The sequence below is a fragment of the Lissotriton vulgaris genome, chromosome 12 (genome assembly GCF_964263255.1).
Source record: "Lissotriton vulgaris chromosome 12, aLisVul1.2, whole genome shotgun sequence".
Classification (NCBI taxonomy): domain Eukaryota; kingdom Metazoa; phylum Chordata; class Amphibia; order Caudata; family Salamandridae; genus Lissotriton; species Lissotriton vulgaris.
Genome location: NC_141700.1, coordinates 482,570,298 through 482,594,418, shown reverse-complemented (window position 1 = coordinate 482,594,418; position 24,121 = coordinate 482,570,298). Strand labels below are relative to the sequence as shown.

At 42.5% G+C, this 24,121-nt stretch overlaps 2 protein-coding genes across 3 annotated transcripts in view; both read right to left on the bottom strand.

Moving 5' to 3' along the window:
• Positions 1–14,630, bottom strand: part of LOC147676803 (uncharacterized) — a 39,849-nt gene extending 25,219 nt beyond the window's left edge. Inside the window, exon 1 of the mRNA XM_086946519.1 lies at positions 14,564–14,630. Coding sequence (XP_086802645.1) covers positions 14,564–14,630 — 67 coding nt within the window. The remainder of the gene's footprint in view (positions 1–14,563) is intronic.
• LDHD (lactate dehydrogenase D) overlaps positions 1–24,121 on the bottom strand; it is a 735,651-nt gene that overhangs the window by 205,502 nt on the left and 506,028 nt on the right. The gene's annotated exons all lie outside the window — the stretch shown is intronic.

Here is a 24,121-nt window from a genome sequence, read left to right as displayed (position 1 = left end):
TTTGCTGTTCATCGCGAAGCTGGGCAGCACTATAATTGTTTGGGTGCCACCTACTCATATGCCTGTGCATCGTGTAATTTCCGAAGCTATATTTTTTGTCAGTCCCCCTTGAAAGTCGATCGTCGCAAATACGGCAAAAGACATATCTGGCATTGACTTTTTTTGCCCTGCTGGAAATTAAAAAAATTGCCAGATATAGTTTTCTTTTCTGTTGTATCTCCTGGGCTCCTCTGGCAAAAACTCAGGCTCTTCCTCCTCTTCCTCCTCTTCTTGATCTTCCTCTTCTTCAAAGATTGCTTGAGCAGGTGGTCCTTTCTTCCCTTGAGGAGGTGGAGGTGGTGGTGGGGGAACACTAGCTGAAGCAACTATTGAAGCCATTTCTCAACAATGAAAAAGGGTCTTTCTCTCACCAAGATGAAAGTCAGAGTGAGGAAAGAAGGAGGGGTTTTCATCATTTGGGAAAAGCAAAAGTTCTAAACCAATGAAAAGTGTTAATTTTAGATCACATGACGTAGTATTACATCATTAGGAAACCAAAAGTGAAATGAACCAATGAAAAGTGTTATTACCGAGTCACATGACCTGCTGTGTTTACGTTTCGCGCTTTGCGCCGCTTTCTGGTCCGTTTCCGGGTCCGCTAACTTGGCGCGTCCAATGACGTATTACGCGACAACGCAAAACGTCATGCTAACGTAACAGTTACGCTAAAGGAACGTTTACTGGTTCGCTGACCGAGCCGCGGCTTTAATTTGAGCTAACGGGAAGCAGACCGGTTCGCGGACTGGGAGCGAAACATAACATTTTTTTTTTTTTAAATTGTCTAAAAAACATGTAAAAATTTTTTTAAGATTTAAAGAAGAATATATTTTACAGCTACAGATATTAGCTTTTAAAAAACCATTGAAATTCAATGAAAAAAACATAGGTTTTAGGCCATATATAGTTAGGAATTTGCATTTACAAAACCTTGAAAATTCACTGAAAAAACCATAGGTTATAGACCATATATAGTTAGGGATTAGCATTTTCAAAATCTTATTTTATTTGCACAAAACCATTGAAATTCCATATATAGTTAGTTGCACTAACTATATATCGCGCACCCGCAATCCACTGCTGATGATGTCACATATTACATCATTCATGACATGGTCAGTGACATCACTGATGACATCACTGATGACATCTCAAATGACATCACTGATGACATCTCAAATGACATCACTGATGACATCACTGATGACATCACTGATGACATCTCATTTGACATTACTGATCACATCACTGATGATATCATTCATGTGATAATACGATGAACCTCTTCAGACTCTAATATAACCTTAGATACAATCAGTGTAAACAGACACTCACAGACTGTCACTCATCCATGGAGTTACTCACACACCTAGTCAGTCATGCAAAGAATCAATCACACCTCCATTTCCTCAACTATACAGTTATACAAACTTTACTTATTCAAACATATACTAACACATATTTACTCTCTTATACAATCCCTGATACAAGTTCACAATGATCCATACAGCCACTCACACATTCACTGGCTCTTATGCACAGTTATTTATATATGTCAACTCTCACATGTACTGTGTTTTACATATGTACTTACTTTGACATGTAGCACTGAGATATCCATTCACTCACCAATACACTCATGCACACAGTCAACCGCACATACAGCTGTTTCCACATGCACTTTTGAAACCATACATCTAGTGAATCAACTGCTCACACATCTATGCACAGAGTCATACACCTCCCAGCCACCCACACACACACTCAGTCTCCCATACAAATACTTGGGCAACCAATCAATAACCCATATAGTTACTCATATAGCTACTTATCAACACATGCAACACTTTACAGAACAACAGACATAATGATGCACAAATTAAGACAGTTTAGTCACTAACCCATGCACTCAGTGAGACACATTTAATCACTCACTCATACAGTCAGTCATGCACCTACTAAATCCTTCATCCAGACACTTATACATCCACTCATTCTTCAATATGTAAGACATATTTTAACTTTACAGAAACATACAGTCACTGGATGTTGTCATCAGTGATGTCATCAGTGATGTCATTTGAGATGTCATCAGTGATGTCATCAGTGATGTCACTGACCATGTCATGAATGATGTAAAATGTGACATCATCAGCAGTGGATTGCGGGTGCGCGATATATAGTTAGTGCAACTAACTATATATGGAATTTCAATGGTTTTGTGCGAATAAAATAAGGTTTTGAAAATGCTAATCCCTAACTATATATGGTCTATAACCTATGGTTTTTTCAGTGAATATATATATATATATATATATATATATATATATATATATATATATATATATATATATATATATATATATATATATATATATATATATATATATATATATATCATATATATATATATATATATATATATATATATATATATATATATATATATATATATATATATATATATATATATAATATCATATATATATATATATATATATATATATATATATATATATATATATATATATATATATATATATATATATATATATATATATATATATATATATATATATATATATATATATATATATATATATATATATTACCTACTGGCGGTCGCCAGTAGGTATATATAGTTAGGATTTTTTCCCTATGGGATTTCTGAAAATTCTATGTCTAATAACTTTGGCGTTTGTGGACGGAACCGGCTGAAATTTTCAGGAAAATGGCACATTTTGTTTCTGAGCAGCCCCTGAAACTTTGGTGGGGTTTCGTCAAGGGGGGGCCGAGAAAAAAGGGGGGTCCCAAAACGCGTTTTTCCCATTCATTTTTCCATAGGGCCTTTGGCCTCACTTTTAGCTCGAACGGCTGAATGGATTTGCACGAAACTTGGCAAAATTGTAGGGACTGGTAGCCCGATGTGCCTTTGCTAGGTCTCAATATATGTGCTTCAGTGGATTTTGAGAAATTAACGTTTAAATCAAGATATATATCTGTAACAGCGCTCCGGGCAGCGATCCGGTCCGCTTACTTTTCGCTTATCGGAACTTTGCACGCAGAAAGCTGATTGGCTCTCCGGTGTCTGTCAACATTCTAAACAGTCCGGAGCGGCCGCCATCTTGTCTCTCGGTAGGATCAAGAGAGAAGAAGAGGTGAAAAACGAAAGGGGAATTTAATGAAAGGGGGCAAGGTATCCCCCTCTTGACCCCCTAGGAATGTTGTTGGGGTTATTAAAGGGTCCCGTGGGGAAAAGAAAAAAAAATGATTTTTCACGGTAGAAGCGCTTCACGGGCCGCGAACTGGGCCGCAAACTGGTAGCGAAACGGGAATTCGCCATTTTGTGCTTCGTTAATTAAATTACTAGGTATAAGGGGGTGCGGGAGACGTATCCTAATCCCCTATGTTTCCTGAGGGTGGCTGAGGAGGCTGATATATGTTGATACATCTCTTCCAGCGGCTGTGCGTGAGCTTTTTTTTATTTTGCTGCGTGACAGTCCGGAGCGGCCGCCATCTTGTCTCTCGGTAGGATCGAGAGAGAAGAAGAGGTGAAAAACGAAAGGGGAATTTAATGAAAGGAGGCAAGGTATCCCCCTTTTGACCCCCTAGGAATGTTGTTGGGGTTATTAAAGGGTCCCGTGGGGAAAAGGAAAAAAAAATGATTTTTCACGGTAGAAGCGCTTCACGGGCCGCGAACTGGGCCGCAAACTGGTAGCGAAACGGGAATTCGCCATTTTGTGCTTCGTTAATTAAATTACTAGGTATAAGGGGGTGCGGGAGACGTATCCTAATCCCCTATGTTTCCTGAGGGTGGCTGAGGAGGCTCATATATGTTGATACATCTCTTCCAGCGGCTGCGCCATCTTGCCTTTTTTCCAATGCCACAATTTTGTCGTGCACGGCATCCATTTTAGATGCCAGGCTGGTCCCAGGCTATCACCTACCCCTGCGGATGTAGTTTATGGCCCCAGCTGTAGAGAATTCAGACATGCCAACCCTCCCGATTCAGGCGTGTGACTACTGATTTCAGTGCTAGTCTCCCGCCTCCCGATTTCTGCAAGCAAAAACCCGGGGGCATATTACGAACAACTAGCGATAATTTTTGTCTCTAACTTGTTTAGAGACAAAAATTATCGCCGCACATCGGCGATTTTTATCGCAGATAAACCTTGCTATTATCGCAGAAAAGTCAGCGATATTCATGTATTATCGAGCAAATGCTCTTAGCCATGTTATCCACCTCCCATTGGATAACATGGCTAAGAACTGCTCAGGGCAGGTGTTAGATTTTGGAGATATCTCCAAAAGTTGGTAATAGAAGGTAGCGATGTTAGGGACTGTTTCCAGTCGCTAACATCTTGGCACGCCACTTTGCATGTCATTAGTGATAAGTATCACTGACATGCAAAGCGGGGCCCAAGATGGTCGCTATCTCCTTTTAGCTGTCACTAACTGGTGTTAGCGACAGCTTGGTAATAGGGAGATAATTTTATCTCCGCTTTCATGGCTTTTAAAGCCAAAAAAGCGGAGATAAACCCCCTTGATAATATGCCCCACGATTCCTTGGGGGTTTCAGCTGACAGGGCTTGGTATTGTGTTACATGGTAATTTTTCCAGGAAACGTCAGAGGGTCGATGCAGGGGTTCTAGAAGAGGTGATAAACCATTTAAGCCTCATGAACAAGCGCATGGTCTTTTAAAGATTTGTGAAGTACTCGGAGCGGCGGTGTGTGTGTTTCCTCTTTCAGGAGCGGGCGGGGGGGCACTGCCAGCAACTTGCCAGGTCAGGTAGTGTTCAACACGTGCATCACCCTTTCTCTGCTTGCTATTGCGCTCCATGCTTCGGAAAGGTAAGAAAAAGAACGTGCATTTGAGTTTGAAATGTCCGATCCTGCAGCAGCACACTTCCAAAGCCCACACATGACAATAACCCGATTCAAGGCCCCATTCACCCGTTTTAAAAAAAATAGATAACACTCCAACAAAGTAAGGTTATAAAACTTTATTAACTATTAACTTTAACGAACGGAACAAAAACTAAAAACATTTAAACATTTCTCAACACAAAAAGCAACAATGGTTAGAAGCTGTCTTTTGTGCGAATAGTCCCAAGGCAGCACAACGTGCAGAGTTCTGGACGGCACCCAGGTGATGTCGCCTGGGTGCCGCACTGGTTTAGGGATCCTACAATGCTGCTCCGAAAATTGGCGTGGGGCGTCCCGGGTGGGGCGGGGGGAGGCCTCGTCAGTAGCGGTCTGTTGTGCGAATAGTCCCAAGGCAGCACAACGTGCAGAGTTCTGGACGGCACCCAGGTGATGTCGCCTGGGTGCCGCACTGGTTTAGGGATCCTACAATGCAGCACAGAAAAACAGCGTGGGGCGTCCCGGGTGGTGCGGGGGGAGGCCTCGTCAGTAGCGGTCTGTGTCCAGTGTCACATGGCTGACACAACATGTACGACAGGCACCCAGGTGATGTCCAGTAAACTGCCGCACTGGTTTTGGTATCCTACAATGCTGCTCCGAAAATTGGCGTGCGGCGGCTCGGGGGGGGGTGCGTGGGGGAGGCGGCGTGAACGGGCCTCCCCAGGTGGCGGCCATCTAGCTGAGTTGCGCCCGCTCTTGCGGTTACAGCGTCTCGCTCACCATGTTGTTGAGTTGCTCCCACTCTTGCAGTGCAGCGATAGGCGGCTGCCACATGGCTCTTAAAATGGCGGACGGCTCCTCGGTTTTGGGCCTGGTCCACTGAAATGGCCCTGGGACACTTTGGAACTCGGACGCTTGCCTGCTAGGGCTTGGGCTCCATTCTCGAAAAGCGTCCCCTCAGCCGTGAAGATTGTACAAAAGTCTTGGGGGCCCCCGACTCCCGCAGGCTTCCGGTGGGGAGCGGCTGCCATGATTGCTCGCGGAATGACCACGACGGAGCCACGAGATGGTGGTGCTCTCATGCTGACGCCAGCTTCAGTCTGAATGATCCAGAAACAAGGTGGGGCTTTCATCGTTTGGGAAAAAAAAATGTTCTAAACCAATGAAAAGTGTTATTTTTAGGTCATATGACCAAGCCTTCCATCTTTAGGAAACCAAAAGTAAAATGAACCAATGAAAAGTTTTATAAACAAGTCACATGACCTGTTATGCGGCATAGGGCTACAAAAAGCGTAGAAAATCCGTTGGCACGTGAGGCGGCGTCAGTAGCGGACCGATGTGCGAATAGGCCGAAGGCAGCACAACGGGCCGAGATCCGGATGGTACCGAGGTGGTGTCCAGCAAATTGCCGCACTGGTGTGGCCATCCTACAATGCTGCGCCGAAAGACGGCGTGTCCAGCTGAGTTGCGGTCACTGTTGCGGTACAGTGACTCGAACGCGCCGAGATCCGGATGGCACCGAGGTGGTGTCCAGCAAATTGCCGCACTGGTGTGGCCATCCTACAATGCTGCGCCGAAAGACGGCGTGTCCAGCTGAGTTGCGGTCACTGTTGCGGTACAGTGACTCGAACGCGCCGAGATCCGGATGGCACCGAGGTGGTGTCCAGCAAATTGCCGCACTGGTGTGGCCATCCTACAATGCTGCGCCGAAAGACGGCGTGTCCAGCTGAATTGCGGTCACTGTTGCGGTACAGTGACTCGAACGCGCCGAGATCCGGATGGCACCGAGGTGGTGTCCAGCAAATTGCCGCACTGGTGTGGCCATCCTACAATGCTGCGCCGAAAGACGGCATGTCCAGCTGAGTTGCGGTCACTGTTGCGGTACAGTGAGTCGAACGCGCCGAGATCTGGATGGCCCCGATGTTGTGTCCAGCAAGTTGCCGCACTGGTGTGGCCATCCTACAATGCTGCGCCGAAAGTCGGCGTGGGGTGCCCCGTTGGCTTATGAGGTGATGTCAGTAGTGGACCGATGTGTGAATAGGTCGGAACCAGCACAAGGCGCCAAGATCCGAATGGCAAGTCCTGGATGTTGAGTGCCTCAGTTGAGAGTTCTGAGCAGTGCTTGTAAGACTGTCTGAAGCTTATTTGCACCTGCTGCAGCTTCACTAGGTCCGGCGGAACTTTTTGCCTTTTCCTTTCTGCTTCTTTTCCTACAATCCGTTTCATCTGAAGACACGATCAGGTCCCTGAATGTGTGCAGGGGGACGCTATTGATTGAATGAAAATGGCGGCTTGACACAAAGCTGACTCAAGCGTTACTGTTGGTGCTATACAGACAAAAATTGGTTTTCAGTTTGTACATTCTTCAAGTTTTTTTTTTCCATCCAAGTCTGATTGAGAGTTTGTAGAAAAATGGCTTCAGATTTTCCACATACTACTCTTCAACATTCTTCCTAAATGTAACAATGTGAAACTCACTAGGAGAACGGCTGTTTCTGTTTCCTTTCAAAATGCTGCCAACAATATTTTCTGAATGGAAGACACCATCTTGTAGCATAAAGGGCCGAAAGGGGTTCTGGTCTGGCCGATGGTTGGTGGAGACATTTTGACTATATCTTGGACCTGCCCGGCCTCGCCCAAAATGGCGCCGGTATAAATGGGACTCGTAACTCCTTGCCCGCAAATGTATATCTAGAAAATGTTATTGTAAGTGGCCCTGTTCTATTTTAATTACAAAATGTATGTCCACCGATTCCGCAACTGTTAGACACCTTAGTTCTTGCAACCTAATGGCCCGCTCGTTACGTTCCTCTACAGTGTAAATGTCTCCTCATCATATACGATTTCAGTTTGCTCCGTGGCCGGCCTACGTGGTTATAGGCCCGTATTTGTATACTGACATTTTCACAATAAAGGTTTTTAAAACAAAACACGGTAGTAGTATTTACATTGGTAAAGTTTTTACTTTTAGTCACTGTTTTCGAATCAGTAAAAGGCAAGTGAAATAAAGCAGTCCAATTACATGACGGATAAAAGGTTTTATATGTAGGAACGCAGTAAAGATAAATGGTCAAGGGCAGTTGTGTTTTTCATGTCTGCAACATAAAGTGATCGATAAGAATCTGATAATCAGGCGTATCGGCGACTAAGACAGCAGGCCGAATCTCTTTTACTCAACGGCTCCGTCATGGAAGGAAGAAACGCCCTTTTTCTCGAAAAAGGAATATATTTTACTTGCAAGACAGTTGTAAATTTTCCGGGAAAGTACATTAGCCTGGAATATTATAACATATGTTTGAAAAAAAAATATTGTTCGAAAATAATAAAAAGCGTAATTTTTAGGTCATATGACCAAGCTTTTCATCATTAAATTAACAAAAGTAAAATGAACCAATGAAAAGTTTTATTAACAAGTCACATGACCTGTTATGCTTACGTTACGCGCTGCGCGCCGCGCCTCGGATCGCTTCCGGGTGCGCTAACGCGGCGTGTCATAAAACGCATTACGCGACAACGTAGGTCAAGAATATAGTCTAAATGTCTCCACCAACCAGCGTTCAGAACACAACCCCTTTCAGCAGTCCAAAAAGTTCTGTTAAATGAGAACAGAGGGGACAGGCAACAAGAACCATCAGTCAAAGAGGGGAGGGCAAGTTCTTCTCTTCCGGGTCATGTTGGGGCGCTACCGGAACTGATCGAATTGGTAGTCTATAGTGTTTCTGGATGTTTCAGACTTAAGCAGGCGTCAGCATGAGACCACTACCATCTCGTAGCTCCGTCGTGGCCATTCCACGAGCAATCATGGCAGCCGCTCCCCACCAGAAGCCTGTGGGAGTCGGAGGCCCCCAAGACTTTTGTAGAATCTTCACGGCTGAGGGGACGCTTTTCGAGAATGGGACCCAAGCCCTATCAGGGAAGCGTCCGAGTTCCAAGGTGTCCCAGGGCCATTTTAGTGGACCAGGCCCAAAACCGAAGAGCCGGCCGCCATTTTGAGAGTCCTGTGGCAGCCGCCTATCGCTGCACCGCAAGAGCGGGCGCAACTCAACTACATGGTGAGCGAGACGCTGTAGTCGCAAGAGCGGGCGGTAAACAGCTGAATGGCGGAAGAGGCACAGTGTAGCAAAAGCGGGCGGAATGGCAACTAAAACGATAAAGGGGCGCCCCACTACAGCTTGTCTTCAGGTCAAACGGATTGTGGGACAAGGTCCAGAATTGAAGAGTCATCAAAAGGCAAAAAGTTCCGCCGGACCCCGGGAGCCGGCCGCCTATGTCGGGGGCGATCTCAGGCTACACCAGTGCTATAAGACTTGGGGAGGGTGTCGGAGCCATGCGTCTTCTCCGAGTCCATGGCCATCACACCGCCCCTCAGGGGCCTCCGTCAAGCTGTTTAGGAAGGTAACATATCACATTGTTTTCTAATGCAGTCAGGTCTACAAACGACACTCACTTACTTTGAGAATAGTGAAGCTGCAGTAGGTGGAAATAAGCTTTAGACAGTGTTACAAGCACTGCTCAGAACTCTTAACTATGGCACCCAACATCCAGAACTTATGCTATTTGAGAATGGCAGTGACATCGAAGCATCTCAGGGACCAAAACCATTAACGTACTTTCACGTATGAAAATCTTACTTGGGGAGGGGGCAGGAGCGAAGCGCCCTCTCCCAGTCAGCGCCACCACACCGTATGTTGAAAATCTGAAGCCATCGTTCTACAAAGTCAACCAAACTTGGATTGAAAAATCTAGAAAAATGTACAAACTGAAAACCAGTTTTGGTCTGCATAGCATCAGTAGCAACGCTTGAGTCAGCTTTGTGTCAAGCCGCCATTTTGATTCAACAAAGCACAGGCATTGAAAAAGGCTGAAATTCAGAACTCTAAACTATGGCACCCAACATCCAGGAGCTTGCCATCCGGATCTTGGAGCCTTGTGCTGCTTTCGATCTATTCACACATCGGTCCACTACTGACATCATCTTATAAACCAACGTTATGTAAATAGTTTTTTAATAAAATGTTTTACCCTGTTTCTTTGCTGGTGTGTTGTCTATATTTTTAATATTTGCATAGGGTTTGTCGTTATTTTGTGCGGGATGGGTGATGGAGCCGAGCTGTCTTGCAGCCCTCATGGTGTGGAGCTCAGTTCATCTCACTATTTTCGTATTTCTCATGAAGGGTTGTTCCTAATATTTCTATTTTAGCGAGGTCAAAAAGAGATCCAATTAGTGGCCTACTGATTTTGCTCGATTACTTTTATTTTTTTACACGATTTTTCACTATCTGCAAAGACTAAACAGAGTATTGCGACTTTGTGCTTGTTTGTAAATAGAGAATGATTCAAAGAGAACCAATTCTAAAACAGTAAATGCTTGGACAACAATCAATCAAATGGAGAGACAAGGAGGCACGACGGATTACAACGGGGGTAAAGGCCTGCGTTAACTACCCTTCAGTATCTGCAAAGAGAGAGTACTACTAAGACAAAAGAGGGGAGGGGGGGGGGGGTGCAGCGTTCAAAGCACATCAGCGTGCATAAATACGAAAATGTTTTTATCTATCACGTACTTGACATTTTAAAGCTTTTCATATTTGCTATTAAAAAACCAATGAAATTCATAGAAAAAAACCATAGGTTATAGTGGATATATAGTTAGGAATTTGCATTTACAAAACCTTGAAAATTCAATGAAAAAACCATTGGTTTTAGCCATTTATAGTTAGGAATTAGCATTTACAAAACCTTATTTTACTCGCATAAAACCATTGAAATTCCATATATAGTTAGAAGCGCTAACTATATATCGCGCACCCGCAATCCACTGCTGATGATGTCACATATTACATCATTCATGACATGGTCAGTGACATCACTGATGACATCACTGATGACATCTCAAATGACATCACTGATGACATCACTGATGACATCTCATTTGACATGACTGATGACATCACTGATGATATCATTCATGTGATAATACGATGAACCTCTTCAGACTCTAATATAACCTTAGATACAATCAGTGTAAACAGACACTCACAGACTGTCACTCATCCATGGAGTTACTCACACACCTAGTCAGTTATGCAAAGAATCAATCACACCTCCATTTCCTCAACTATACAGTTATACAAACTTTACTTATTCAAACATATACTAACACATATTTACTCTCTTATACAATCCCTGATACAAGTTCACAATGATCCATACAGCCACTCACACATTCACTGGCTCTTATGCACAGTTATTTATATATGTCAACTCTCACATGTACTGTGTTTTACATATGTACTTACTTTGACATGTAGCACTGAGATATCCATTCACTCACCAATACACTCATGCACACAGTCAACCGCCCATACAGCTGTTTCCACATGCACTTTTGAAACCATACATCTAGTGAATCAACTGCTCACACATCTATGCACAGAGTCATACACCTCCCAGCCACCCACACACACACTCAGTCTCCCATACAAATACTTGGGCAACCAATCAATAACCCATATAGTTACTCATATAGCTACTTATCAACACATGCAACAGTTTACAGAACAACAGACATAATGATGCGCAAATTAAGACAGTTTAGTCACTAACCCATGCACTCAGTGAGACACATTTAATCACTCACTCATACAGTCAGTCATGCACCTACTAAATCCTTCATCCAGACACTTATACATCCACTCATTCTTCAATATGTAAGACATATTTTAACTTTACAGAAACATACAGTCACTGGATGTTGTCATCAGTGATGTCATCAGTGATGTCACTGACCATGTCATGAATGATGTAATATGTGACATCATCAGCAGTGGATTGCGGGTGCGCGATATATAGTTAGCGCTTCTAACTATATATGGAATTTCAATGGTTTTATGCGAGTAAAATAAGGTTTTGTAAATGCTAATTCCTAACTATATATGGCCTAAAACCAATGGTTTTTTCATTGAATATATATATATATATATATAATATCAACACAAAACGCTCCCGCTGGCAACCCCTCGACTTTGGCTGGGGTGGCTCGAACCGGCGGAGCAGCCGGAATTAATATCCTCGAAAAACGGCGTTCCTCACGAGCACTCAGGCGCCAAACGTACAGACCACACTCCACGTATAAGTCCAATAAAGTTGATTTATTCACTCCATAAATCCACGTTATAAATATTGCACACGCACACAATTATAGAGCTTTACTTCAGTCACGAAACCTTTACCAAGTCTCATTTTTAAATATGTATGTATGAGTTAATTCCTGTTTTGGTTGAAATAACAAAATTCTACTTCCTTCAACCTTTGTCCCATAACTCCTATGTCCCGAGGTATGGGACTGATTTTAAACCTCTCTGACTAATAAGAACTCCCAAACATCCTTCTCAAACATCTACCCTCCTTTTTAACCAATTCACCCAACTAACAGGCATACATTTCCACTACTCCTGAACATCCTTTTCAAATGTACCCCTCCTTTTTAGCCAATTTACTCAACTGACATGTGCACGTCCACTAATTCTAATAACATCTTACTGCTTCCCCTTTTCCTATCCATTCCTATCCTACTATCCCCACTCAAAACACTGCTAAATACACAACAACTTAACACAACTAATCCACAAGGAAAAAACATGAGTAATCTACTAACCATTGGACTCTAATCTTGAGTTCTGGGGTAGCGTATTACTCGTCGCAAAGCACTTCAATGTCTAATTAGGGGCAGTAGGCGTTATTTAATTTACAATTACAAAAGCTTTCTACATGACGACTCTGTATATGTTATTGGGGACTCTGTTTTCTAAGGATGATTTTAAGAGTCCTATTGTTGATTCCATATGTTTTAATGGGGGTTGTGAGAGTGCGAAACATGATTTCCGGTATGCCGTCATTACTTTTGATGTGGAAATTATTCTGGGAGGGTATTTGTTATTGTGTGTGAAAATCATTTTAGTCCTGCAAATTAGGTGTTCCCATGTACGAAAGATTACTAGGGTGTGAGTGATCTCTCCAGGATAGTGAATAATAATTACACTTGTGCAGATGAGGATTCTGATTCCAGAGGCGTGAATGACGATTCTGGGTAGATGGAATAGAGTTGTCAGTAAGTGAATTGAAACAATTGTGACCCGTTCTAGCAAAAATCAAAATGCTAAAGTGTGATGGAGGGTCTAAACTGTAAGAAAGGTAATTCACTGTGTGAGGACGAGGGTGTGCTGAGTGGAAATTAGCAATTTAGCTGCAAAATTAAGATTAAGGATGCACAAAACAGCATTTTAGCTGAGATTAACACATGAGCTCTGAGAGCAAGTGTTCAAATTGTAATAATATTGATTCTATCTGGGAAAACAATTCTAGAATCATTTTGAAAACAGGCTTTACAACGCGGCAATTAGCACGCAATGCCTATACTTCACGTCTTTACAATGAAATGACAAGTATATATCAGATAAGTGTATGCATAAATGCACAAAAAAACAAAGGTTACAGGGACGTTAAAGTTAGGTTCAGATTTTACACACATAACCACAGAAAGTCTGCAGTTATAGTTATCTCAAAAAACTAAGGGGCATATTTACCAAGAAGTGACGGAGCGAAGCGTTAGCCTTCTTGGCTTAACACCATGCTACACCACTTCTAAAATGCAGGGCTGCACTGTATTTACAACAATATGGTGCAGCCCTGCATTTCCCCCTGCCCTGCTGCTAAATTTAGCTGCCTAGTGCCAACGCAGGCACCCTTTCACCATAGTGCAGGGTTGCCTTTGTTGGGGCGAATGATTGTTTATGTGCAGGTAGGTGTCCCTTCCTGCACATATACAATCTTAAATCATGTGCTGCTTTGTGCAGCACACATAGAAGTTGCAAGTTGTTATTTTTAAAATGATTGTTTATGTGCAGAAAGAAACACCTTCCTGCACGTACACAATCATGCATTGCGTTTACAACTGTACCCATTCCTTAGATATATTGTTCATTTCTATAGCACAACTAATCTCTTGTGGCAACCAAGCACTTTGGTAGTGCGGATTCCTCTTTACATCAGTGACTTCTGAGTATTTTTTAATTCCATATCTATATGCACGTCTTTAAAATTCTGTACTTAAGCCTACACCTGGATGTATAAACTGCATTTGTAGGTGACACAGAATTGACCATGAAGTCTACCGTAAAAGGGGGCTCCGTGGATTTCCAGACAAGGGGTCAGCGTCTGTATATTAAACACTTTTTGACCCCGTCCCCGGTCCCCTCAAACTATAACCATATCACCAGGAGGAACAAGCTACGCCATTGTCAGCCTTGTGCTCCAGTTGCTGAGGTGCATTCCTCCGGTGGCAAGATGTGACGTCTAACTGGAAGCGGCCCTACTTGCAGCGTGCTGCTATGTATGAGTTTATTTTTAGGGGACGTGGGGTGGGGGGGTCATAATACAAGTATTTAAAGTGCCTTTGCTGTAAGACGCGCACTGAATCTGCCCGCATATGATGCAGTTTGCGATTATTTGTGTAGTCTTGCCTGCATAAAAGTAGGTACTGGGTGTAGGGGGCGCGCGCAGGGTAATGAGTGAGATGGCTCACACCGGGTCAGCAGCCTGGCTGCGGCGCTCTCTGGGACAGTGGACATTAAGTCATCCAGATAGGTGGCTCACTTCCATTACCAGCATCTGCTTCCAGGTCATCACTGAGGGAGCCGAATGTTGTTATGCAGGCAGTTTCGTCTGGCATCTCAAATCTGAATATATATATATATATATATATATATATATATATATATATATATATATATATATATATATATATATTCAATGAAAAAACCATAGGTTATAGACCATATATAGTTAGGGATTAGCATTTAAAAAACCTTATTTTATTTGCACAAAACTATTGAAATTCCATATATAGTTAGTTGCACTAACTATATATCGCGGACCCGCAATCCACTGCTAATGATGTCACATATTACATCATTCATGACATGGTTAGTGACATCACTGATGACATCACTGATGACATCTCAAATGACATCACTGATGACATCACTGATGACATCTCAAATGACATCACTGATGACATCACTGATGACAACACCCAGTGACTGTATGTTTCTGTAAAGTTAAAATATGTCTTACATATTGAAGAATGAGTGGATGTATAAGTGTCTGGATGAAGGATTTAGTAGGTGCATGACTGACTGTATGAGAGAATGATTAAATGTGTCTCACTGAGTGCATGGGTTAGTGATTAAAGTGTCTTAATTTGGCAATCATTATTTATGTTGTTCTGTAAACTGCTGCATGTTTAAATCAGTAGCTATATCAGAAAGTATATGGGTTATTGAATGGTTGCCCAAGTATTTGTATGGGAGACTGAGTATGTGTGTAGGTGGCTGGGAGGTGTATAACTCTGTGCATAGATGTGTGAGCAGTTGATTCCCTAGGTGTATGGGTTCAAAAGTGCATGTAGAAAGAGCTGTATGGACAGTTGACTGTGTGCATGAGTATATTGGTGAGTGAATGGATATCTCAGTGCTACATGTCAAAGTAAGTACATATGTAAAACACACTCCATGTGAGAGTTGACATATATAAATAACTGAACATAAGAGCCAGTGAATGTGAGAGTGGCTGTATGAATCATTGTGAACTTGTATCAAGGATTGTATAAGAGAGTAAATATGTGTTAGTGTATGTTTGAATAAGTAAGGTGTGTATAACTGTATAGTTGAGGAAATGGAGATGTGATTGATTCTTTGCATGACTGACTAGGTGTGTGAGTAACTCCATGGATGTGTGACAGTCTGTGAGTGCCTGTTTACACTGAGTGTATCTATGGTTATATTAGAGTCTGAAGATGTATTATCACATAAATGATATCATCAGTGATGTAATCAGTAATGTCAAATGAGATGTCAGTGATGTCATCAGTGATGTCATTTGAGATGTCATCAGTGATGTCATCAGTGATGTCATTTGAGATGTCATCAGTGATGTCATCAGTGATGTCACTGACCATGTCATGAATGATGTAATATGTGACATCATTAGCAGTGGATTGCGGGTCCGCGATATATAGTTAGTGCAACTAACTATATATGGAATTTCAATAGTTTTGTGCAAATAAAATAAGGTTTTTTAAATGCTAATCCCTAACTATATATGGTCTATAACCTATGGTTTTTTCATTGAATTTTCAAGGTTTTGTAAATGCAAATTCCTAACTATATATGGTCTATAACCTATGGTTTTTTCTGTGAATTTCATTGGTTTTTTAAAAGCTAATATCTATAGCTGTAAAATATATTCTTTATTAAGTGACGTATCACGTAGCCCGTGAGACGCCTCATGATGCATCGCATAACCGTGACGTATCGTCTCTGCAGCGCAAACCAAACCCAAAACGTAAGCGCGCCAGAACACGCTTAAAGATATATATATATTTTTTTAACCTTAATTAGACAAAATCCACACGTGCACATATCACAAACGTTCAAAAAACACAATATGTCGGACTCCCGTTACGCTGCCGGTTAACTGCCCGGTTAACGTACCAGGAAGCACCTTTACCGCGAAAAATCGCAATTTTTTTTTCTTTTGCCCCGCAGGGAACTTTAATAGCCCCCTCATCAATCCTAGGGGTTCAGGAGGGGTCTGCCTTACCCCTTTCATTCATTTACACCTTTTTTTTTCCACCTCTTGTCTCTCGATCCCACAGAGAGACAAGATGGCGGCCGCTCCAGACTGTTTACAATGATAACAGCCAATCAGCTTCTCCTCAGACTCCCGTTACACTGCCGGTTAGCTTCCCGGTTAGCTGCCCGGTTCGCGTACCAAGACGCGTCTCTACGGCGAAAAAATCGGATTTTTTTTTTTTTTTTTTGGCCCCGCGTGGCTTTATAATATCCCCCTCATCAATCCTAGGGGGTCAGAAGGGGTCTACCTTGCCCTCTTTCCTTCATTTCCCCCTTTGTTTTGGCCTCCTCTTGTCTCTCGATCCTACCGAGAGACAAGATGGCGGCTGCTCCGGACTGTTTACAATGTTGACAGCCAATCAGCTACTCCTCAGACTCCTGTTACACTGCCGGTTAGCTTCCCGGTTAGCTGCCCGGTTAGCTGCCCGGTTCGCGTACCAAGACGCGTCTCTATGGCGAAAAAATCGGAATTTTTTTTTTTTTTTGGGCCCCGCGTGGCTCTATAATATCCCCCTCATCAATCCTAGGGGGTCAGAAGGGGTCTACCTTGCCCCCTTTCCTTCATTTCCCCGTTTGTTTTGGCCTCCTCTTGTCTCTCGATCCTACCGAGAGACAAGATGGCGGCCGCTCCGGACTGTTTAGAATGTTGACAGACACCGGAGAGCCAATCAGCTTCGCATCGCAAAGTTCCGTTACGCGAAAAGTACGCGAACCGGAGCGCTGCCCGGAGCGCTGTTACAGATATATATCTTATTTTAAACGTTAATTTCTCAAAATCCACTGAAGCACATATATTGAGACCTAGCAAAGGCACATCGGGCTAACAGTCCCTACAATTTTGCCAAGTTTCGTGCAAATCCATTCAGCCGTTCGAGCTAAAAGTGAGGCCAACCGCCCTATGGAAAAATGAATGGGAAAAACGCGTTTTGGGACCCCCCTTTTTTCTCAGCCCCCCCTTGACGACCCCCCCCCCAAAATTTTCAGGGGCTGCTCAGAAACAAAATGTGCCATTTTCCTGAAAATTTCAGCCAATTCCGTCCACAAACGCCAAAGTTATTAGACATAGAATTTTCAAAAGTTCCATAGAGAAAAAATCCGAACTATATAAAAATCGCAATTTTTTTTTTCTTTTGCCCCGCAGGGAACTTTAATAGCCCCCTCATCAATCCTAGGGGTTCAGGAGGGGTCTGCCTTACCCCTTTCATTCATTTACACCTTTTTTTTTTCCACCTCTTGTCTCTCGATCCCACAGAGAGACAAGATGGCGGCCGCTCCAGACTGTTTACAATGATAACAGCCAATCAGCTTCTCCTCAGACTCCCGTTACACTGTCGGTTAGCTTCCCGGTTAGCTGCCCGGTTCGGGTACCAAGACGCGCCTCTACGGCGAAAAAATCGGATTTTTTTTTTTTTGGCCCTGCGTGGCTTTATAATATCCCCCTCATCAATCCTAGGGGGTCAGAAGGGGTCTACCTTGCCCTCTTTCCTTCATTTCCCCCTTTGTTTTGGCCTCCTCTTGTCTCTCGATCCTACCGAGAGACAAGATGGCGGCTGCTCCGGACTGTTTACAATGTTGACAGCCAATCAGCTACTCCTCAGACTCCCGTTACACTGCCGGTTAGCTTCCCGGTTAGCTGCCCGGTTAGCTGCCCGGTTCGCGTACCAAGACGCGTCTCTACGGCGAAAAAAATCGGAATTTTTTTTTTTTTTTAGGCCCCGCGTGGCTCTATAATATCCCCCTCATCAATCCTAGGGGGTCAGAAGGGGTCTACCTTGCCCCCTTTCCTTCATTTCCCCGTTTGTTTTGGCCTCCTCTTGTCTCTCGATCCTACCGAGAGACAAGATGGCGGCCGCTCCGGACTGTTTAGAATGTTGACAGACACCGGAGAGCCAATCAGCTTCGCATCGCAAAGTTCCGTTACGCGAAAAGTACGCGAACCGGAGCGCTGCCCGGAGCGCTGTTACAGATATATATCTTATTTTAAACGTTAATTTCTCAAAATCCACTGAAGCACATATATTGAGACCTAGCAAAGGCACATCGGGCTAACAGTCCCTACAATTTTGCCAAGTTTCGTGCAAATCCATTCAGCCGTTCGAGCTAAAAGTGAGGCCAACCGCCCTATGGAAAAATGAATGGGAAAAACGCGTTTTGGGACCCCCCTTTTTTCTCGGCCCCCCCCCCCAAATTTCAGGGGCTGCTCAGAAACAAAATGTGCCATTTTCCTGAAAATGTCAGCCAATTCCGTCCACAAACGCCAAAGTTATTAGACATAGAATTTTCAAAAGTTCCATAGAGAAAAAATCCTAACTATATATACCTACTGGCTATCGCCAGTAGGTAATATATATATATATATATATATATATATATATATATATATATTACCTACTGGCGGTCGCCAGTAGGTAGTTATAGTTAGGATTTTTTTCAATGTTAAATCTCAAAATTCTATTTGGAATAACTTTGGCACCGGTTGACGAATCTGCCTGAAAATTTCCTGAAAATGGCCTCGTCGAGCTCCGGTTCTTCCTTGAAAGTTTGGGGGGGATACGTCAAGCGGGGGCTGAGATAAAAGGGTGGTCCCAAAACACGTTTTCCCCATGTTACTTTCCATAGGGCGGTCGATTTCACTTTTAGCTCGAACGGCTGAATGGATTCCAATCAAACTTGGCAAAATTGTAGGGACTGGTAGCCCGATGTGCCTTTGCTATGTCTCAAGATATGTGCTCCAGTGGATTTTGAGTAATTTAGGTTAAAAAAAATATATATATCTGTAGGCGCTCTCCGGTGCGCGCACCCGAGTGCGCTCCTGGCGCGACACGCGACTTGTGCGCAGAAAGCTGATTGGCTCTTGGGTGTCTGTAAACATTCTAAACAGTCTGGAGCGGCCGCCATCTTGTGTCTCGGTAAAATCGAGACAGAAGGGGTTTGAAAAAAAAGGGGCAAATGACCATAAGGGGGAAGAGTAGACCCTCTCTGACCCCCTAGGTTTGATGTGGGGGCTAAAATAGGGTCCTGCGGGGCATTACATTTTTTACTTTTTTTTTCGTTTTCCGCGGGGGAAGCGCATGGTACGCGCTCCGGAAAGCGAAGCACGGGGAAAATCCAGGACCATATTTATGAAGGCCTTGCGCTGCCAGTTTTGCGCCGCCTGTGCGTCAATTTTTGTGACGCACCAGCGGTGTAAAAAAATGTGCATTGTTACGCTATATTTAAAAAGTGACGCATCTATCTAGATGCGTCACTTTTTAAATATAGTGCAACGAGGCACATTTTTTTACACTGCTGGTGCGATGCGTCACTTTTCTGTGCGCACTCCTTATGACATTCCAGATGTGTCATATTTAATGTATGACGAATCATGTTGCAAGGAGTTACAGATACGTCAGTATTTCTGACATATCTGTAAACATAAAAGTGACGCGAGGCAGGCGCAAGATTTTGACGCAACAGCATCCTAAAAGTGACGCAGAGAAATCTCATAGATTTCAGTACGTCGTTATTACCAAGCTTTTTGCGGGGGAATGCCCCCTCTGCATACATTATACCTGACGCAGATATAATGTGGCGCAGAGTTTTAAAAAGTGACCCATGTACCTAGATGCGTCACTTTTTAAAAATAGCGTCAGGTATAATGCATGCAGAGGGGGTGTTCCCCCGCAAAAAGTTTGGTAATAACGACGCAGTGAAATCTTTGAGATTTCACTGCGTCACTTTTAGGATGCTGTTGCGTCAAAATCTTGCGCCTGCTTCACAGCAGACCTTTCACATGGTGCTTTTTCCATGTGAAAGGACACATTACTGGAGTTGCGTCACTTTTGTGACGCACTCCAGAAATGCGTTACTTGGAATGTCATAAGGAGTGCGCACAGAAAAGTGACGCATCGCACCAGTGGTGTAAAAAAATGCGCCTCGTTGCGCTATATTTAAAAAGTGACGCATCTAGGTAGATGGGTCACTTTTTAAAATCAAGCACCACATTATATCTGCATCAGGTATAATGCATGCAGAGGGGGTGTTCCCCGCAAAAAGCTTTGTAATAGCGACGCAGTGAAGTCTTTGAGATTTCACTGCGTCACTTTTAGGATGCTGTTGCGTCAAAATCTTGCGCCTGCTTCACAGCAGACCTTTCACATGGTGCTTTTTCCATGTGAAAGGACACATTACTGGAGTTGCGTCACTTTTGTGACGCACTCCAGCAATGCGTTACTTTTGTGTTTACAGATACGTCAGAAATACTGACATATCTGTAACTCCTTGCGAATTGATTAGTCATATATTAAATATGACATATCTGGAATGTCATAAGGAGTGCGTCCAGAAAAGTGACGCATCGCTGTTTTCACGTAGCGATGCGTCACTTTTCAGAAATGAGGCCTCCAGTTTATTCACTGTGTCACCTCTACGACCCTTTCTTGCGTCAATACGTCCCTTTTGCATACATTACACCTGACGTAGGAATAATGTGGCACAGGGGTTTACAAAGTGATGTATTTACCAAGAAACGCCACTTTGTAAATATGAATAAATAAGGTGCATTTTTTATTGGAATGTTGTGTCACAAAAAGTGATGCTTTGGTGGCGTTAAAGTGACGCATGGCTTCATAAATGAAGCCTTCTTCCTTCAACTCCAGCAATGCATCTTTTCTTATCCTTCAACACTCCTGTTCTTTTTCAACATTTTCATTGAATATCAACATTCCCCATATTCACTCTTCTTCTCATAACTTTCTTTTCTAACACTCACCTTCTTTCATTCCTCCTACTTCACTTCTTTTTTCCTCTCATACCTTTCTGTTCTTTCTTACTCATTCTCCTTTGAATTATCAATGCACTATATTTCACTTACTCTTCATTTTTTTAAGAATATAGCTCTTTGATGAGAATTGGAGGTAGTTCTGAAAAGAACTTTTGGTTTTCTTCTTTTAACTGAACAGGAACAAAAACAGGGAATGGAAACTGTTCAACAGGAGCAAAAAGAAAACAAAAAAATTAGGGGTGGGAAGGGCAGCTATGGTTCTCCAATGCTCGAACCATGAGCTGGACACTTTGCTCCCCATAGGTGAGGAGTTGATTGCAGTATCTGCATCTGAGGACACCATGGTTAAAAGCAGGTTGTATGTTTGGCACCTGCTCCTGCGATTGCTCTCTCCCAGAAGAAGTTGCTCCTCCGGTTGATGTAGAGGCCCCATCTCTGGGAACCTCTTGTGTCAGAGCCCTGACACTTTCCCGGGCAAAATTCTGGGGGTGCCTCCTCTCCACATGTCGGATCATCGTAAAGTTCCCAAAAGAGTACTTTTTTTTGGGGTCACCCCGTGACAGGACCTGTTTGCAGATCCTGCACTCCACTTTTGGTGCATTCACTTTCTTCTGGTCAGCTGGAATCTTAAAAAATTTCCATATGAAATGTTCCTTCACCTTTGGGGTAGGAGGCTCTTCAATGATGAACTCAGGTTCATCCTCACTGCTGGATTCTCTGGCAGCCATGGTAAATCACAAAAGATCCAGGTACAAAAAACAGGTCTTTCAGTCACAAAAGTGAAAGAAGAAGTGAAGGAAATGGGTGGGGATTTCATTCATTGTAAAAAAAACTGTTAGCAACCAATGAAAAGTGTTATTTTAGGGTCACATGACCCGACGCGTTTACGCTGCGCGCTCCGGAGCACTTCCGGGTGTGTTTACGCAGCGCGATCGTAGGCGCTTCCGGGGCGCAAACGTGGCGCGATCGAAGGCGCTTCTGGGTGCTTTTACGCGGCGCGAACGTAGGCGCTTCCGAGGGCACTTACGTTGCGCGCCGAAGTGACGTCATCAAACTTTTACAGAAATGCATAATCATTTTCCTTATAAAAAAAAACTGATTTTATTTGTATGGTACGAAATGTTTTGCATTATTATTAACTTTTCATTCATATTTTTTTTCACGAACGACAGTAGCGCTCTGGGTGCGTTTTCACGAGAGCTCACCGGAAAGCTTACCGGAGAGCTTAGCTGAAAGCTTCCCTGAGCGCGCACCCAGAGCGCAAAAAAAAAAATTATATAAAAAAAAATGAATACTTTCAAAAAAACAGCAAATTGTAAAAAAAAAAAAAATGGTTAGAAACTCGATATAGAAAGGAATTAGCATTTAAAAAACCTATGAAATTCACTGAAAAAACCATAGGTTTCACACCAGTTATAGTTAGGAATTAGCATTTAAAAAACCTATTAAATTCACTGAAAAAACCATAGGTTTCACACCAGTTATAGTTAGCTGGAAATGTTACTGATATAAAACCATTGAAATTCCCACGTTATAGTTAGTCGGACTCACTATAACTTGCGCGTGCAATGCACTGCTGATGACATCACATATTACATCACTCATGACATGGTCAGTGACATCACTCATGACATCACTGATGACACCATCCTTGTGACACAGTGACAGACCTCCTCTCACTGTAAAGTAACCTTTGAAACACATATTGAAAAATAGAAACTAACATTTTCAAAAAAGTGCATATACCCATACCAGTTACAACAACCAATTCAGTAATTTCACCATCTATATACAAATTCACACATTCACTAACAGTTTTATGTATTCACTCATACATATACTCACTCATCATATATAGTGATACCCCTATTCATTCTGTTACACACCGATAGTCATCAAAAACTTACTCATACATATAATCACACATGCAAATTAACTAATAAACATCCATTTATTTGCATATACAACTATACACACATTAGCACATTACTTCTAAGGAAACTTACACATACTTACTCTCTTAAACAATCACTTATAAAAACACATACTTATTTAAACAGGAACTCTTTCAATCTCTCACTCTCACATATACTTACTTATATACATCAATGCTCATATATACAAGATTAAAACATATGTAGTTACTCATAAAGACACTAGTGAGAGAGGCATTCACTCTCTAACACACACATATACACAATCATCCACCCATACAGTCCTGCACATATGCTGTCTTCAAAACACATACAAACAGTGAGTCAGTCATTGATGCATCTATGTGCTAAGTAACAGCCCCACCAAACGATACAGACACTCATACTGATACTAAAAAACATCTAATAACCCATATACACACACATGTAGCTACTCACCAACCCATGCAGCCACTTATACACAAAGTAAAACACTAATAAATATATTTAAATATTTAAACATTACTCGCTAATATATGTATTCACTAAGATACACTTAATAAGCCAGATAACCAAACAATTTTTTTTAAAAAAACATCCATTTAGACACTTATTTAAAAATGTATTCTTCCATCGACCTTAACATATAGATATATAAAATATATTTATTTTTCAGAAAGACACACATTCACTGGATGGTGTCATCAGTGATGTCATGAGTGATGTCACTGACCATGTCATGAGTGATGTAATATGTGATGTCATCAGCAGTGCATTGCACGCGCAAGTTATAGTGAGTCCGACTAACTATAACGTGGGAATTTCAATGGTTTTATATCAGTAACATTTCCAG